Genomic DNA, 19,788 nt, shown 5'->3' with positions numbered 1-19,788 from the left:
CAACTCTTGTACATGTAAAATTATTATTATACAAAATACTGTATGTGAAACATTAATTAGGGAATGTATGTAAGAGAGAGTGCTTGGACAATGAATGAATGGTTTGAGAGGTGCCAGCCTGAGAATGCAGCATCAAAGGGCTGAAGAAGGCATCAGGTGCCAGTGCAACCAAAAGGTGTCAAGTGGAGAAAAACTGGAGACTGGAGGTCCACCCTATGAGATCACTGACAAGCACCTGGCAGCCACCCTGAAGACATCAGCATGATGCAGCAATTCCCATAGACTGGAATAGGAAGAAATTCCTGTAAAGATTGGACCAAAAGACTATGGAGTCAGAGTCCAAAATTCTGCTGCCAGTCCACCAGGAGCTTCAGATGCGCATCTGATCAGGACTTCGCTCCCCACTACCATCACTTGTGTACAGAATACCTGGCCAGTATTCTGTCACAAGCAACTTCCAGGTTGGTAACTATAACCTGAATGATTGGATGAATGTGTGTGTGTGTGTGTGTGTGTGTGTGTGTGTGTGTGTGTGTGTGTGTGTGTGTGTGTGTGTGTGTGTGTGTGTGTGTATATATATAAATAAATAAATTATCTTTCCAATAAATGTGGCTTTTTGCCTTATCCCCCCTCATAAGATCCTGCTTGCTTTTATTGGTACAACATGAACGCGCTCTCTCTTTTGGAAGAATTTTTTTTCAGAAGACCTCTTCAGAATAAAAGTTCTGAAAGAAGCCTGCAGTCTAGACCCAGCCTGAGTGAAACATGCTTGTATTATTGTTATCTAGTACTCCCTATCCTGCAATGCCGTTGTTCCCTGTTGTAATTAAGTCTGTAAGCTTCTAGGACATGGACTTTCTTTTTACTACATAATAGCACAACAGGGTTCTAATCTTTGATTGAGAACATCAGGTATCAAATGCGGTCTCTGAAGATTTTAAGCACCAATATTTTCTTCTGAATATTTTCATGTATAAATTCAAATAAAGCAGAAAGACTAAAAAACGTCATGGTAAATTAGGAGTTAAATTACAGACATTAGAAGAGATTAAATTGCTTTATGTCAGCCAGAGGGTGAAACTGAGTCATGTGTATTTACATATTCAGATGTCACACCCTATTGCTGTACTTGAGAAAACTAGTTAAGTATGATCGTGGAATGCTTCTGGACGGCAGACCTAAAAACCACAGGGTTTTATTAAAAGATGTGGATTACAAAACATTTTCAACTGAATTAGAGAGACATTTTGCCAACTGGATTTAACCTGCAACAATGAAAATATTGGTTTTAGTAATAACTGGATTGCTGTCTCTGTCCTCAAGTCTACAGAAAAAAGGTAAGCTTCTGGTTCTAGATGTATTTTATATTGTCTGTATATTTTAGCTTATATCATGAGCATTGGGCTTATCTTTTAGATGCTTATGTCAGTTATAATACCCCAACAGCTGATACACAGCATACAAAGTCCCAGCTGAGACAGATTTTGATTTCTCTACTTCATTTATCTTTTATTTCTCCCCAGTGACCCTTGATAGTTTTGCTAATTGATAAAAGGCAACTAACTGGTTTTGTGTTTACTGAAATGTGGTTTTCTGCATAATCTACCTTCTACTACAGTGCTTGTTCCTATAGGGATGTCACTGTACTGAATCTGTGGAATCGCAGCCTGTGCATAGAAAGAGGAAATCATAAATACAGGATTAATGCTTCGTAGAAGGTGCCACTAAAAGGAAAAAACTCAGCTGATGGGGCAAATTTGTATCAAATACCTGGGGGGGATGGAAGGGGATTACAAATCCAAAACATTGGGCCCAATCAGAGTGTCACTAGAATTTGTGGGGAAAAAGACAATGATTTCAGTGGGAGCAGAACTAGTCATTTTCAGAGATAAATTGCTTTTGAATTTATTTAAACATACACTGATACATAAGTCTCTTTAAAGGGAAGTCAGGACCAGAGATTTGACTAAAAATGATAAAGCAGGGGTGGGGAACCTCAGGCCCGGGGACCTTCATCCAGACTCTGAGGCTCAGGGCTCCCCCAGAAGTGGGGAGCCTGCGCTGACACTCCAGCCCCTCTGCTTCCCCACCGTGGGGTTGAGGCACACCAAATCTTCGAGGCTGGACCCCTCCCCTCCCTCCAGGCTCTGATGTGGGAGAAAAACGTGGAGAGTGTCTCTAACTTGTGCACGGACCCTGACTGATTTTTCTGTGGGTCAGTGGCTCCTGCCACAAAAAAAGGTTTACCACAGGGGTGGGGAAGTCTTACTCAAATCCACTTCCTATGCATACACCGTCATGGCTGCCCATTCTAATTGTTTGTAATGTTTGGGCATAAGTATCATTTCCTGTAATTTATTTTTAATCCAGAAGAAATTAGTTATGTCAAGTTAGTATAAAAAAGTACTAGGATTCAAAGATTCATACAGGACTGCTCTATACCTTACATTTTGTTCAGAATTTTGGAGCTAGGATTTTATTATATAGTTGATTAACAGCAAAAACTTCATTATGGCCACAAATTCCAAGTGAAAGATGCAATATAGGTGCAAAGTAGGATCATTGCTGGTTTGCAATGATTGATATTTTAAAGAATTTAGCTGACATGTTTCGAGAACAAAATGTTCCTAGACATTCAAAAAGGTGCATATACAAGGCTGAATATTTTTGCTATGGATATGCCTTTACAAAATTCTCTGATCACCATTACCAGGGTTGTTGACATTATTAGAAGAGGCTAAATATACCCATTAATCTTTGACTAGTATGAGAATGTTTACTTTTGAATACAATTCTGCAAAGCTACAAAAGTGTAATGAATTGTATCATGGTTTCTTCATGCTAACAGGAGGGAATCTGGTCAAAAAGTAAAAAGCCGAAGAAGCTAGCTTTATTAATTTATTTAAAAAGAGGATGAGGACAAGGGTTTTGGAAGTTATATAGGTATTCAAAGATAAAAGTGTAAATGTTTCTAAGTGTAGTTCTAATTTGAAAAATGTGTATGTAAAATGGCACCATCTTAAACATATTTGCCTTTTGCATAGTTATATGTACTTGTTTAAGTGACAAAAGCCACTATTTTATTCCTGTTTGCACTGCTGAGCCAATACATTTGAGGTCACATGAATCAAGAAATCTAGTCTCTCTCTGCGCACTATCAGCATGGTTTAGCAAATTGAAAAAGATACACCTGTAGTTTTTGCTAGCAGAATTATGGCTATTCTTAAAAATAGGAAAAATCCAGTGGCATATTCAGGGCTGAGAGTCCATTTATAAATAAAATTATGAGGGGTTTTCCTGACCATGTGATATAGAAATCAGAGACAATACCCCACAAAGCCATTTTTATAGAATCATTCTTCAGATTAAAGTTACAGTATTTATTTCTCGGGGGCAGGGGAGGCGGAGAGAGGAGAGAAGGGGGAGAGGGAGATCTGCATCATGACTGTCCCAAGTAAATACCTTGTATTTTAGCTATTTTCTTTTTTTAAATCTTAGAATCTAAATACGGTCGTAACAGCTCTGCAAGTCAAGATGTGCCTGATATTAAGACCTTTCGTGGAATACCACAAGGCACTTACGATTATATTCCCATTTCTGATATACAAGGCTGGACAAAGACTGTTCACAACAAAGAACATAAATGCTCTTCAGGGAAGTCAAATGGCTCAATATTGAAAGTTAACAATACCACAATGGAATACCTTAATAGTTCTTTGAGCACCAAACTAATACCCGGAGCATATATTTTTGTAGTTTTATTAGGCGTGCCATCAAATGCCATCACACTGTGGATGCTGTTTTTTAGAATCAGATCTGTTTGTATGGCTATCTTCTACACAAATTTAGCCATTTCAGATTTTCTATTCTGTATCCTACTACCATTCAAGATTGCATACCACCTTAATGGAAACAACTGGGTATTTGGAGAAATAATGTGCCGAACTACAACTGCCATTTTCTATGGCAACATGTATTGCTCCATTCTATTCCTGATGTGCATCAGTATCTGTCGTTACATGGCTGTTGTTCATCCATTCACCTACAGGAGTCTACCAAAACGAACCTATGCAACACTAGTATGTGGCATTGTGTGGATAACAGTTTCTCTGTACATGCTGCCATTCTGCATAATGAAGCAAAGCTATTACTTGGAACAATTAAATATCTTTACCTGCCACGATGTACATAATGCCTGTGAAACGTCATCACCATTCCAATTCTACTACTTCATCTCTTTAGCAATTTTTGGATTTGTAATACCACTGGCCATTATTATTTTCTGTTATATCTCAATTATTCAGACACTTTATACGTATAAGCAGAAGTGGTTATGGTATGTTAAAATAAGTCTCTTGATCCTTATGATTTTTGCCATTTGCTTCACACCAAGCAACATCATTCTTATCGTCCATCATGTTTACTACTACTACTATAAAACAGATAGCTTGTATATTTTCTATCTTATTGCTTTGTCCCTAAGCAGTTTAAACAGTTGCCTTGACCCATTCCTTTACTATCTGATGTCCAAAATCAGAGAGCAAACCAATGTTTATCTCACAATGGTTAAAATATCCAGGGAAGAATGAATTAAAATTAAATGTCCAATATTTATTATTTTGTGACATCTGAATGTGGTAATTCAAAATAAAAAATACATTCCATCATTTTATAAATGCTGTCTGTTTAACGAAAAAAGAAGCAGCTTTCATAAGTATCTTAAAATCCCCTTCATTCACATTTTATGTTAAAAAGGCTTCTATAAAAACAGCGTTGCCAAGTCTTGCAGTTTTATCTCAAGTCTTGGGACTGTTCTTGAAACCACAGCTCATGATTGAGGTAAGAATCTGTCTTCACGTATAAAAACAAGAGGTCAGTTTCTAGCCTTTACTGCTATGGAGAAAGGTCTGAAAAATTGAGCCCTAAAGCTTCAACAAAAGAAAGCAAGTAGCACTCCAATTACGTTTTTAAACCAACACCTCTATTTTTGAAAGCTTTCGGTTGGCTGCCCTGAAAATACCTCATGCCGTGATTTATGGTCAATGTATAGCAATAATATAAAGTGGATTTCTACTTTACCCTACTATAGAAACATTTGGCTTATTACACTTAAAAAGTGTAATAAAAAAGCCAGTTACAGTATCCACCACATCCTCTAGAACAGTGGTCCCCCAACGCGGTGCCCGCGGGCGCCATGGCGCCTTCCGGGCCATTTATGTGCGCCCGCGGAGCAATCTGGGCTGGCCCCACCTCCGGGCGTGCGGCAGGTGCCAGCCCCAGGTGCATGGGCAGCCCCTTCCCCGGGTGCACCACACAGCGGTGCCGGCCCCTGGCCCCAGGCGCGCGGCACATGCCGGCCCTGGCCCCGGGCACGCGGCACATACCGATGCCAGCCCTGGCCCTGGGCACATACCGATGCCAGCCCTGGCCCCGGGCACGCGGCACATACCGATGCCAGCCCCGGCCCCGGGCACGCGGCACATACCGATGCCGGCCCCGGGTGTGCAGCGCATGCTTAGCCCCACCCCCAGTCACGTGGCTTGTGAGCCGCCCCACCCCCAGGCGCCCAGCAGCCCCAAAATGTTGGGGACCACTGCTCTAGAACAGTGGTCTCCAACATTTACACATCCAAGATCACTTTTTAAATGTCAGAAAAAGCCAAACCCCACCCCCTCCTTGAAGTCCCTCCCTCTGTTCTCCTCTCCATCACTTGCTATCCCCAGCCCTTATACACTCTCAGGGTACGACTACACTGCCGCTTCTCCCCCCCCCCCCCCCCCCCGATTATGTCTAGACTGGGCCAAATGTCAGAAAAAAAAAAAAAAAACCTTCTTTCAGAATCCCCCTTATTCCTCATTGAACAAGGAATACAGGGGTTACCGAAAGAGCATGTTTGCTGTTCTGCTAAAAAAACAGAAGAACAAATGAATCCCAGGACACAGAAGAGTTTTTCAGGGATACCTCTGGAATCCCGGAAAAACTCCTGAAGTCTAGCCATACCCTCACTGGGTTGAGATAGGATGTGTGGGCTCTGGGGTGGGAATGAGGGATTTGGATGTGGGAAGGAGTGAGGTGCCAGGTCAGGGAGGGAATTTGGATGCAGGAAGAGGTGGAGAAGGGGATGCTGGCTTGGGAAGAGGGCTCCAGGATGGGGAGTGTTTGGGTTGGGGTACTGAGCAAGCCACATGCTTGTGGATGTGAGGGTGCAGGAGTCTGGGTTGGAGTATGTGAGGGGCTCAGGGCAGGGATTGGGAGTAAGATGGGCAGTGTGTGGATGGTGCAGGAGTGTTGAGGCAGAAGACTGAGGATGTGGGGCTGTAGGAGTTTGGGGATGTGAGAGGCTCAGGACAGGGGGTTCCAGTGTATGATCGGCTCAGGTTTGGGGGGGGGGTTCAGAAGGGTTATGATGCTGCAGCCAGATGGGGGCTGTGCCCAATTGGGGGTTTGTTGGCCACGCTTCATTTTTAAATGAAATATGTCAAATATAAAATTTCAGCATTGTCTTTATTAATGAGAAGGACGGGGAACCTGTTTTGAGTCAGGGGTCACCGATCCACAGAAAAGTCAGTTGGGGCCACACAAGTGAGATGCAAAAAAAACCTCCTCCAACTCCCCCACCCCAGCCTCACTAATGTGGCCCCAACTGTGGTAGTGGGAGCAGAGGACATGATACTGGGGAAGAGTGCTAGTGAATTCTGTGGCAGGGGAAAGGGTGCCAGTGGGTTCTGTGGCAGGGGCCAGGCTGCCCCCAGCACGCATCTGCTCCGGGGACTCCTCCCCCCCAGAGGAGGGAAGCCCGGTCAGATGCCTCTTCTCAGGACTTCTAACCCCTTGCCCACGCCAAGAAGGAAAGACCCAGCGTGCGCCTCCTCTGGGGATTCCTCCCTCCGTAAAGGAGGGAAGTCCGGGCACGCGCCTCTTCACAGGACTTCTAACCCTCCCCCCTGCACAGAGAAGGGAAGCCCCAGCGCGCGCTTCCTCTACAGACTCCTACCTCCCCGCCACAGCGCAGAGAGTCCCCAGCATGCCACAGACCTGCTTTGTGGTACCATGCCAGCTGTTAGAGGGAGGGAGAGCAGCTTGCGCAGCCGCTGGACTTCCGTCCACCCTGCAGGAAGCTAGCACTACCTCCCTCGTTGCTGGAGGTAGATAGTGGGAAAAGGGGATCTCCGAACGCCTCACGATCAACTGGTCAGAGCTTCCCCATCGACCACTCAATCGCTGGGTTGGTGACCACGGTTCTAGAATCATAGATTAGAGTTGGAAGAGACTTCTGGAGGTTATCCAGCCCAATCTCCTGCTCAAATCAGGTCTAACCCCAACTAAATCATTCCAGCCAGGGCTTTGTCAAGTTGGACCTTAAAAATCTCTAAGGATGGAGATTTCACCACCTCCTTAGGTAATCCATTCCAGTGTTTCACCACCCTCCTAGTGAAATAGTTTTTCCCCCCCAATATATGAATGTAGAAGTCTAGAAGACTTACCCAGCAATGCTCGTGTCCTTTAGGTCAGGGGCAGGTGTGTGTGGGGACCTGGGGGAGGGTATGCATGTGGGAGCTCACCAGGGCCACCCACAGCGATGAGGACTGTGTTGCAGTTGCTGCCCTTCCTGCTCCTCCTGGGGGTGGGGAGAGGAGAGCAGCAGGTCCTGACCCTGGCTGCCAGATCTTGGTGGTGGTGGGGGAGGGAGAGAGGGAGAAGGGGAGTCCTCCAGGGGTGGGGGATGGGGTTGAGGTTGCTCTGGACAGCAGGGCTCCTATCCCTCTTCTGGTGCTGTGACCTAGGGCCGGGAGGAGGAGGCTACTTATTTGGGCCAGTAGACAGCAATATGGCTAGCCCTGGCTCCAGCTAGCCACTTTTCCTGGTGCGGCCACTCCCCTGTAGTCATTCTGCAGTATAACTGTCCCCAGCCCTTGCTATCCCCAGTAGCCATTGCAGAGCATAGCTGTCCTCTCATCCCCTCCCTTTCTGTGCAATAGAAAACTAATCAAATTCCAGGTACATCCCATTTTCCTGCACAATCAAGCCCTGACCTTTCTTTAAGTTAGGAGAAGAGGAAGCTAAATATAAATTTGAATACCCTAGCTCTTACCCTTAGAAGATGTTCTTGAACAATGGATTGATGGATGGACATATGCACAAATTCTCTAAAGTTATATTATAATCTGTTGTCTCATTGTATTAGAGGTTTGTTTTCCTATGCATGAAGTTTCCCTATGTACTCAACAAGCTGTATCAATGACTCCCACTCAAGATTGAAGCCAGTATCAAGTGAATGCAGGCCCTTTATAATTTATTTTTTTTTTAAATAGAGCAGTATTTTAAACACATTGTGCTGGCCTTTAAGAAATTTCCTGTTCTTTTAATCTATATGTATGTTAAGATTGTGTCATCTGCAATATTTGCATGTACTCCCTATGCTTACAGGAAATACCTTGAGTATTAGAAATACTGAGACTTTCTAGTGCTTCGTTATCTATGTTAATTGGCAAGTTGAATGGTATATATGGTTAACTTATAGAAGTTTATGAAAAGTTCAAAATTTACATTATAGCAATAATACAGAGTTAAGGTTCTCACAAGATTAAAATACATCCACATATACACTTACTTCTGACAATCCATGGGATTTTGTTCAGGTAGATCCTTATATTTTCTTGACATATGTTAGCACCATTTTGAGATAAAACAAGTTTTTAAATTTTTACATACTGAAAAATGTCTTGCAAAAGCGTGCAAGAGACCTTAGACTCCAATAATGCCTCCATACAATAGGAGTCAAAGCTATTTAATTTTAATTACAGCATTATTTTCATTAAGCTTGAGTGGTAAATATATTTTAAGAGTAGCTTCAAAAATAATCCAGATGCCACAAAAATTTCACTGAAGAGATTAAAAACGAAAATTTCCATGATCATTTTGATTATATGAGACTTAAGTTTATATATTTGCCAAGCCTGAATAGATATTTATTTACAAAGTGTAAGATCTTTGGTTATGATTCAAGATAGCTACAGTACCTTTAAACAGCACAGTCTCTATGGCTATGTCTAGACTGCAGAGTTTTTCCAGAAGGGAAAAACTCTGCCACATCCAGGGAATGTGTCCGCTTTTTCAGAACAGTTTCCAAAAAGTGGGCACATTCTTTCGGCATCCCTGTATTCCTCATTTTATGAGAAATAAGGGATCTTCCAGAAAAGGAGGTTTTTCCCCCACATTTGGCCCCCGTGTAGACAGGACAAATGTTGGAAAAGACTCTTCCCCTTCACCCCCCCCCCAAAAAGCAGAAAGAGGTACACAAATTGTGGTTCGCAATTTGCATATCCTTTTTCTGAAAAACCCTGCAGTGTAGACATAGCCTATACTGTAAGCAGAAAGGTGATGCAATAGTTTGGAATGGCTTCACAAAACAGAACAAGCACCTACCACAGATTCCAAGTATTATAATCAGCTTTTTAGTAAAGTGGATTTATGGAAAAACTAGATTAAACACTGTGTTCATGACAATGGAATGGAGGAGACCAGGGCTTCCGATGCATAGAAAAAACCCCCGAGGTAATTCAGACCCAGTTTCAGTTTAACTGAGCCACTAAAATCAGGGGTGTGTAAGTCTCAGAATGCTAAGGACAAGCAGTCCTTGGTGTCGTCTTATGTCTATCACCCCACATAAATAAGACATTACACTAGAACTGTGGTTCAACCTATTTAGTATTGTGGGCCGCATATTCAGCTCAATTGTTACTTGGGCAGCACGCACAGAACTGCAGTTCCCCTCCAAAGCACCCTATGTCCAGCATCCCCCTGTCCAGTGACCCCTTCAGAGACCCAGGCTAGGAATGGAGCCTTGGACACCAGCTGCGGTCTGAGCTATACTAGCAAACCCAGCACAGGATCGGAACACTCAGTCTGGGGCCAAGAACCGAGCCCCATGTAAGACCTTTGATTGCTACAGCATCCAAACAAACCCCCTACTTTCCACACTACGCTGCTCTACGGCCCCATCCCTCACTGCCCAGAGCCCCCTGCAAAAACTCCCCAGAGACTCACCCTCACTACCTCCTGGCAGCACTCATCAGTGCCTCACCAGATACTATCTCCCCTTCAGCAAGTCCCGCCCTGTCTGACCAGAGTGGCAAATTTTAATTTTTTAAAAAGACAGCTGGACATTTTATCAGGCTGCATGGAGCCTGTGGGTTGAGAACCACTGCACTAGAGCAGGGCTGCTGGACACACGGCCCGTGGGCCACATGTGGACTGCAGCCTGTTTATGGCCCACGGCGCAGTTTGGGTTTCCGCGGGACTCAATACATAGCCTGCGGGTGGGATCCTTTGAACATGGCCTTCACTGGGAACATGCTCCACAGTGGCAAGGCATCTCACAGGTAGGGTGAGCACTGAAAGACGCAAGTGGACCAGCTGGCTGGAACAGATGAGTACAGGGTGTCAGTGTTCCTAGCCCTCCAGGGAGGAAGTGCCTTGTGGGCAGAGCGTGAGAAGTGCTGACTGGCTCACGCTGGCCATCTTTGGGTCCGGCACCATGACTTAAGGCTTAATCTTGGTATTCATGCCCATCAATGTAAAATAAGATTTTTTATATATATATATATATATATATATATATATATATATATATATATATATATATATATATATATATATATATATATATATATACATACACGCAACCACACTTAAGTTGCAGTCCTCGGCATGTGCTGTGAGTATCATTATAGTCCCCAGGTCTTCAAAAGTTGAATAGCCCTGCACTAGAGTAATGTGTCAGGTATAGTCAAACTAATACTTGCAAAGGAGACATTTCCTTTTAACCCCCACGGCTCATCCTTAAAACTTTGCCTATTAAATTGGGGGTGCAGATTGGACCTCCCTGGTCTGGCACCCTCAGGCCCTGACCCATCTTGGATGAGGAAATTAGCCAGCCCTTCAGCCTGCTGTCCCATAGATAGATGCAGCAGCACAGGAGCAGCAAACAGAGCTGTAAACAGGGGAGTTTGAGTGAGAGTTTGTAAAGGGAGTTTGGATATTGGAACTTGATTGGGGTTTGTTTTTGCTGTGGAGGGGGTGTTTTGGTCTGTTTTTGTGTTCACCGGACTAATAGAATTTTGGTGAGAAAGTAGGTAAAACACAGAGGCATTAGTGGCCATGGCCCAAGTAGTAGAGAGCAGAAGGAGGATGATTGGATGTGGTAGCTGCGGTATGTACATGATTCTGGAGGGGGTACCTGAAAGGAGTTTTGTTTGCATGAAGTGCCGCCTGATAGAGCTGATGGAAGAAAAGATCCAAGGACTGGAGATGCAGGTGGAAACTCTGGTCGAGTTTAGAAGGGGGTTTGAGCAGATGATGGAGCAAAGGCATGACGTGGCTGAAGGGGAAAGCTTAACTATGCAGATGGAAGCAGGACCAAGGGCCTCAGAGTGGGGACTGCTGGGTGAAGAAAATGGAAAGTGGAAGCATGTGACTCAGAGAACCAGGCAGAGGAAAAGATGGGTCAGTGAAGGAAAAATAGAGCTCAAGAACAGGTAGGTGGATCTGGAGAATGAAGGGGTACAGCAGGTAGATAATGAAGATAGAAGGGTAAGGAAGAAGAGAAGAGTGGCTAGTCCCATAGATAAAGGGGAAGAATTAATGGAGACAACACCAATAATGAGCATTAGGAGGATACAGGATAGGTTAAAGAGGATTACAAGGGAAAATAGGAAGAGCAAGGACTTGCAGCCAGAGGAACCAAGAGATAGACCAGAGAATCGCACTGTCACTAGGAAAAAGCAGGTCTATGTGATTGGGGACTCCTTATTGAGAAGAATAGATAGGCCAGTAACCAGAGCTGATCCAGAGAATAGAAGGGTGTGCTGTCTGCCAGGTGCTAAGATATGGGATGTGGAACTGAGGTTGAAGAGGATTATTAAGGGAGCAGGAAAGAATCCATTGATCATCCTTCATGTAGGAACAAATGATACGGCTAGATTCTCACTGGAACGAATTAAGGGAGACTATGCTAGGCTGGGGAGGACGCTCAAGGAAACTGAGGCTCAGATAATCTTTAGTGGGATTCTGCCTGTTCCTAGAGAAGGGCAACTAAGATGTGACAGGATTATGATGATCAATAGATGGCTTAGGCAGTGGTTCTATAAGGAGGGCTTTGGGATGTATGGTCACTGGGAGGCATTTATGGACAGAGGACTGTTCTCTCGGGATGGACTTCACCTAAGTAGGAAGGGAAATAGACTTCTAGGATGGAGGCTGGCTCAACTGATTAAGAGAGCTTTAAACTAGAAATTTGGGGAAGACGGTTGGGAGATGTCCAGGTAATCTCTACGCCAGATTTTAACAGAGAGGGAGAAAAACGAAGTAAGAAAGGATATAGCTGAGGGTAGGAGAATGTACATGAGGAAGGGTAGGGTGGATACTAGTCTAATAGGTCATATTGGAGGTACAATGTCCGTGCCAAATTGGGTAAAGAATGTGAATGAGGCCAAACAGCAAAAATTAAGATGTTTGTACACGAATGCGAGGAGCCTGGGTAACAAAAAGGAGGAACTAGAGCTATTATTCCTATAATATCTGGTTTCACTTCCTGGACCAACAGAAACATGGTGGAATACTAGGCATGACTGGACTACAGGTATTGAAGTGTATGTGAAATAAGGGTAAAGGTGGTGGAGTCGCATTGTACATCAAAGATGAGGTAGATTGTAAAGAAATAAAAAGTGATGGAATGGAGAAGACAGAGTCTGTTTGGGCAAAAATCACATTGGGGAAGAAAACTATCAGATCCTCCCCTGGGATAGTGCTTGGGGTGTGTTATAGACCACCAGGATCCAATTTGGATATGGATAGAGACCTCTTTAATGTTTTTAATGAAGTAAATGCTCATGGAAACTGTGTAATCATGGGAGATTTCAACTTTCCAGATATAGACTGGAGAACAAGTGCTAGTAATAATAATAGGGCTCAGATTTTCCTAGATGTGATAGCTGATGAATTCCTTCATCAAGTAGTTGCTGAACCAACAAGGGGGGATGCTATTTTAGATTTGGTTTTGGTGAGTAGCGAGGACCTCATAGATGAAATGGTTGTAGGGGACAACCTTGGCTAGAGTGATCATGAGCTAATTCTGTTCAAATTAAATGGAAGGATAAACAAAAATAAATCTGAGTCTAGGGTTTTTTATTTCAAAAGGGCTAACTTTAACAAATTAAGGAAATTAGTTAGGGAAGTTGATTGGACTAAAGAAATTATGGATCTTGAGGTGGAGGAGGCCTGGAATTATTTTAAGTTAAAGTTGCAGAAGCTGTCAGAAGCCTGTATCCCAAGAAAAGGGAAAAAAATTTATAGGCAGGTGTGTTAGACCAAGCATCTCAGAGAGGTGATTAAGAAAAAGCAGAAAGCATATAAGGAGTGGAAAATGGGAGGGATCAGTAAAGAAAGCTACCTTATTGAGGTTAGAGCATGTAGGGACAAAGTGAGAAAGGCTAAAAGTCAGGTAGAGTTGGATCTTGCAAAGGGAATTAAAACCAATAGTAAAAGGTTTTATAGTCATATAAATAGGAAAAAAACAAAAAAAGAAGTAGGACCGCTAATTACTAAGGATGGAGTGGAGGTTAAGGATAATCTAGGAATGGCCCAATATCTAAACAAATACTTTGCTTCAGTCTTTAATGAGGCTTATGAAGAGCTTAGGGATAATGGTAACATAACAAATGGGACTAAGGATGTGAAGGTAGATATTACCATACCCGAGGTAAAAGCCAATCTTGAACAGCTTAATGGGAGTAAATCGGGGGGCCCAGATAAACTTAATATTCTTGGATGAAAGGAACTGGCACATGAACTTGCAAGTCCATTAGCAAAATTTTTTAATACATCTCTAAACTCAGGGGTTGTACCATTTGACTGGAGAATTGCTAATATAGTTCCTATTTTTAAGAAAGGGAAAAAAAGCGACCCGGGTAACTATAGGCCTGTTAGTTTAACATCTGTAGTATGCAAAATCTTGGAAAATTTTTTGAAGGAGTTAGAGACATTGAGGCTAATGGCAATTGGGACAAATTACAACATGGTTTTACAAAAAGGTAGATCGTGCCAAACCAACCTGATCTCCTTTTTTGAGAAAGTAACAGATTTTTTAGATAAAGGAAATGCAGTGGATCTAATCTACCTCGACTTTAGTAAGGCATTTGATACAGTACCACATGGGGAATTATTGGTTCAATTGGAAAATATAGGGATTAATAGGAAAGTTGAGAAGTGGATAAGCAACTGGTTAAAGGGGAGACTACAGCGGGTTATATTGAAAGGTGAACTGTCAGGTTGGAGGAAGGTTACTAGCGGAGTTCCTCAGGGATCGGTTTTGGGGCCAATTTTATTTAATCTTATCGCTGACCTTGGCGCCAAAAGTGGAAGTGTCCTAATAAAATTTGTGGATGACACAAAGTTGGGAGCTATTGCCAATTCAGAAAAGGATCGGGATATCATACAGGAAGATCTGGATGATCTTGTAAATTGAAGTGATAGCAATAGGATGAAATTTAATAGTGAGAAGTGTAAGGTTAAGCATTTAGCGACTAACAACAAGAATTTTAGTTATAAGCTGGGGACACATCAGTTGGAAGTAACGGAGGAGGAGAAGGACCTCGGAGTCCTGGTTGATTATAGAATGACTATGAGCCGCCATTGTGACATGGCCGTGAAAAAGGCTAATACGGTCTTGGGATGTATTAGGCGAGGTATTTCCAGTAGAGATAAGGAGGTGTTAGTGCCATTATACAAGGCATTGGTGAGACCCCATTTGGAATACTGTGTGCAGTTCTGGTCTCCCATGTTTAAGAAGGATGAATTCAAACTGGAACAGGTACAAAGAAGGCCACTAGGATGATCCAAGGAATGGAAAACCTGTCCTATGAAAGGAGACTCAAGGAGCTTGTCTTGTTTACCTTAACCAAAAGAAGGCTGAGGGGGGACATGATTGCACTCTATAAATATATTAGAGGGATAAATACCAGGGAGGGAGAGGAATTATTTAAGCTTAATACCAATGTGGACACAAGAACAAATGGATATAAGCTGGCTAGTAGGAAGTTTAGACTTGAGATTAGATGAAGGTTTCTAACTATTAGAGGAGTGAAGTTCTGGAACGGCCTTCCAAGGGAAGTAGTGGGGGCAAAAGATCTATCTGGTTTCAAGATTAAACTAGATGGGTTTATGAAGGGGATGGTTTGATGAGATAACATGATCTTGGTAACTAATTGACCATTCATTATCAGTGGGAAATAGGTCAATGGAGGGATGATAGGAGTTACTCTAGAGAACTTTCTGGGTGTCTGGCTGATGAGTCTTGCCCACATGCTCAGGGTTTAGCTGATCGCCATATTTGGGGTCGGGAAAGAATTTTCCTCCAGAGTAGATTGGCAGAGACCCTGGAGGTTTTTCGCCTTCCTCTGTAGCATGGGGTACAGATCACAGCTGGAGGATTCTCTGCATCTTGGGGTCTTCACAGTATTTGAAGGCTTCAATATCTGAGATATAGGTGAGAGGATTATTCTAGGAGGGGTGGGTGAGATTCTGTGGCCTGCACTGTGCAGGGGGTCACACTAGATGATCATAATGGTCCCTTCTGACCTTAAAGTCTATGAGCTCATCCTTAAAACTTTGCCTATTAAATTGGGGGTGCAGATTGGACCTCTCTGGTCTGGCACCCTCAGGCTCTGACCCATCTTGGATGAGGAAATTAGCCAGCCCTTCAGCCTGCTGCCCCTCCCTGCTGCCAGCTCCTTTGGCCCAGCTGTAGTGTCTACAGGCCAGCTCCAACCCCACTGCTGGCACACTGCCAGATTAGGCTACAGAAGCCACAACCCTGTTGCTGGGCAGCATGAAGCCCCAGCCACGCTGATTTGACCAGGCTGCCATGGCCCCAGCAAGCTTCCCCTTCTGGTTTGCTGTGGCTGCAGTTTTGGCCCCACTGCTGAGCAGCAGGAAGCCCCAATTATGGGGCCATGGCCACTGCCCAGGATAAAGCAACCCCCAACCACCAGGCTGACATGGCCCCAGCCAAACTGCCCTTCCTGGGCTGCTGTGGTCTGGGCCTGGCTGCCGATCAGCAGGGAGCCCCAATTGCACTCTGCCACTGCCCAGGCTGCCGCAGCCCCACCGTGACCAGACTTGCAGGGCTGAGCTGGGCTCTAAGATGCCCTCCTGCTCTGATCATGCCGGGCCATGGATGTTGCTGGATCAGAGAACCCTGGATCTGGGAGGTGCAACCGGTAATAGGGGCTCTTCTGGGAGGTAGGAGGAGTGAGCCTGGCAGATTTTCCTGGACTTTGGTAAAACGCCAAATGAAATAAAAATTAGCTGAATAAACTGAATATAAACTTCAAGGAGGACTTAAATCGGTCTAAAAATGTTTGTCACTGTTACAAGCAACATCCAAACTTACTGTAATTTAAGAGACTGTTCTCAAATACGTAACAGAATCACAGAATACTAGAACTGGAAAGGACCTCGAGAGGTCATCAAGTCCAGTCCCCTGCCCTCAGTACTGTCTAGACCATCCATGATAGACATTTTATCTAACCTGCTCTTAAATATCTCCAGAAATGGAGATTCCACAACCTCCCTAGGCAATTTATTCCAGTGTTTAGCCGCCCTCACTGTTAGGAACTTTTTCCTAATGTCTAACCTAAACCTTCCTTGTTGCAGTTTAAGCCCATTGCTGCTTCTTGTATCCTCAGAGGCCAGGAAGAACAATTTTTCCTCCCTCCTCCTAGTGACACCCTTTTAGACACCTGAAAATCGCTATCATGTCCCCTCTCAATCATCTCTTTTCCAAACTAAACAAGCCTGTGAAAGCAGGCTCTTTGCTGGCCAGGCCACTCGTGCGTATTGCCATACGAGCAAAAGGTCAACTTCCCCTTGATGAAAAACCTTACACTATGTAAATTAAAGATCAGCGATGAACAGGAACCAAAACTAGACCTGAAAAGTTCATGTAAAGTTCGTGCTGGTTGTGCCATGCCCGATAAGGCAGAACAGGAAAAACAGGAAACCATCTCACTCCCTTACTCCTGTCACTTAACAGACAGGGTCTGCTAGCCTATCACAAAAAGCGCACAAAAGCTCTCTATAAAAAAGCTTCCCCTCCTGTACCAAATTGAGTAATCTCGAATAAACATTGGATGGCAGAATGAGCCAGGTCCGAGAACTGATCACCCGAGGGCCACCTCCCGCTCACCGAACCAAACGAGTTTCTGTAGAGCGTAATGTATACCAAACATGTTGTTGTAGTTTGTGTGTCTGTTAAATGTAAGTATTGTTATCTGAAATTGTTTAGAGGTATTGTTAAGTAGTAGTGTTAAAAGTTTTAGATAAATGCTTAGTCTTATAAGTAAGACTGATGTAAATGTAACTTAATAATCCCTGGTCCCTTGTTAACTATTGGGATTTAGAGAAACCTCAAGGAAATTTCTATACTGTATTGCATTTTGCTTATTGGCCATTCTAATAATTATTTGGTGCCTACGTATGTAAGAAATTGATAAAATCATAATTTATACGTAGAAGCCCTTTAATAAAAGTTTAAAAGATATTTAGTAATAGTTTGCCTGTTTCTGCTCCTCCCTGGGGCTAGCCACATTTCCGAACCTTTTACTTTAAACCACAAAGCCCAGTTCTTTCAGACTTCCTTCATAGGTCATGTTTTCTAGACCTTTAATCATCCTTGTTGCTCTTCTCTGGACCTCTTCCAATTTCTCCACATCTTCCTTGAAATTTGTGTCCAGAACTGGACAATACCCCAACTGAGGCCTACTCAGTGCAGAGTAGAGCGGAAGAATGACTTCTCGTGTCTTGCTCACAACACACCTGTTAATGCATCCCAGAATCATGTTTGCTTTTTTTGCAACAGCGTCACACTATTGACTCCTATTTAGCTTGTGGTCCACTATAACCTCTAGGTCCCTTTCTGATCTACTCCTTCCTAGACAGTCCCTTCCCATTCTGTATGTGTGAAACTGATTGTTCCTTCCTAAGTGGGGCACTTTGCATTTGTCCTTATTAAACTTCATCCTGTTTACCTAAGACCATTTCTCCAATTTGCCCAGATCATTTTGAATGATGACCCTATCCTCCAAAGCAGTTGCAACCCCTCACAGCTTGGTATCATCTGCAAACTTCATAAGGGTACTCTCTATGCCAATATCTAAATCACTGAGGACAACATTGAACAGAACTGGTCCCAAAACAGACTCCTGCGGAACCCCACTTGTTATACCTTACCAGCAGGATTGTGAACTGTGCAAACAGTTATCCAGCCAGTTATGCACCCACCTTGTAGTAGCCCCATCTAAGTTGTATTTGCCTAGTTTATTGATAAGAACACCATGCGAGACCGTATCAAATGCTTTACTAAAGTCTAGGTATACCACATCCACTGCTTCTCCCTTATCCACAAGGCTCGTTATCCTATCAAAGCGATCAGATTGGTTTGACATGATTTTTTCTTTACAAATCCATGATGGTTGCCCCCTATCACCTTATTATCTTCCAAGTGTTTGCAGATGATTTCCTTAATTACTTGCTCCATTATCTTTCCTGGCACAGAAGTTAAACTAACTGGCTTATAGTTTCCTGGGTTGTTCTTATTTCCCCTTTTATAGATGGGCACTATATCTGCCCTTTTCCAGTCTTCTGGAATCTCTCCCGTCTTCCATTATTTTCCAAATATGATAGCTAAAGGCTCAGATACCTCATCTATCAGCTCCTTGAGTATTCTAGGATGCATTTCATCAGGCCCTGGTGACTTGCAGATATCTAACATTTCTAAGTGATTTTTAACTTGTTCTTTTTTATTTTATCTTCTAAGCCCACCCCCTTCCCACTAGCATTCACTGTGTTAGGCATTCCATCAGACTTCTCCGTGAAGACTGAAACAGACAAGTCATTAAACATCTCTGCTATTTCCAAGTTTCCTGTTACTGTTTTCTCCCTTCTCACTGTAAAGGGAGAAATGGGCCTACCCTGTCCTTGGGTCTTCCTCTTGCTTCTAATCTATTTATAGAAGGTCTTCTTGTTTCCCTTTATGCCTCTAGCTAGTTTGAGCTCATTTTGTGCTTTTGCTTTTCTAATCTTGCCCCTGCATTTCTGTATTGTTTGCCTATATTTATCCTTTGTAATTTGTCCTAGTTTCCATTTTTGTTTTAAAATGTCTTGTCCTGAACCATGAAGTTTGTTTTAAAAAAAACAAAAAAACTATCCCCATAATTTTTATAAGACCTGGGATAGATCTGTGAAGGACTAGTTGATTATCCAATAAACCAATGCTCATCAGAAAGAGGGAGCAAGGAGGAGGAAGACGAGGGGGTACTTCAAAGCGACAGTGCCACTTGAAGCCTCGGACCAGACCCTGGGCTCCACAAGGTGCTGCCACTTTGAAATGCTGCATGAAGCCCAGTGCCAGCTGGGGTGTCCCCAGACTGCATGCGGTGTTTCAAAGCAACAGTGGCATGTGGAGCCGAGGATCAGCTGGGGATGCCCCCGCTGATCCGTGTGGTGCTGCTGCTTTGAAACACTGTGGGAGCCTGGGGTGCCAGGCTGCACACGGCATTTCAAAGTGGCAGCACTGCGTGGAGCCCAGGATCAGCTGGAGTTCCCAGCTGATCCTGGGCTCCACACAGTGTTTTTGCCTTTGAAGTATAGTAACAGCCCTAAGGCTCTTGCTACACTTCAAAGGCAGAAGCACCTTACCGACTAATTGAATAGTTGATGCAAAATGCATTG

The 19,788-nt window shown here is 43.5% G+C and overlaps 2 protein-coding genes across 7 annotated transcripts in view; one reads left to right on the top strand and one right to left on the bottom strand.

Annotated features, from left to right (window-relative positions):
* Positions 1 to 19,788, bottom strand: part of IQGAP2 (IQ motif containing GTPase activating protein 2) — a 214,803-nt gene that overhangs the window by 49,933 nt on the left and 145,082 nt on the right. The window lies entirely within an intron of this gene.
* Positions 668 to 7,659, top strand: F2RL2 (coagulation factor II thrombin receptor like 2). Its single transcript, XM_075932308.1, has 2 exons — positions 668 to 1,337; positions 3,499 to 7,659. Exons 1-2 carry the CDS (start codon positions 1,274 to 1,276, stop codon positions 4,587 to 4,589), a joined length of 1,155 nt encoding a protein of 384 aa, XP_075788423.1. The 5' UTR covers positions 668 to 1,273; the 3' UTR covers positions 4,590 to 7,659.

Source organism: Pelodiscus sinensis, chromosome 6 (genome assembly GCF_049634645.1).
Source record: "Pelodiscus sinensis isolate JC-2024 chromosome 6, ASM4963464v1, whole genome shotgun sequence".
Taxonomy (NCBI): domain Eukaryota; kingdom Metazoa; phylum Chordata; order Testudines; family Trionychidae; genus Pelodiscus; species Pelodiscus sinensis.
This window is presented reverse-complemented; position numbering and strand designations above follow the sequence as displayed.

Excerpts from the sequence above, each read along its gene's own strand:
- F2RL2 (XM_075932308.1), top strand. The coding sequence starts at position 1,274 with ATGAAAATATTGGTTTTAGTAATAACTGGATTGCTGTCTCTGTCCTCA. Across the intron at positions 1,338-3,498 it reads CTCAAGTCTACAGAAAAAAG|AATCTAAATACGGTCGTAAC; the intron begins GTAAGCTTCTGG and ends TTTAAATCTTAG.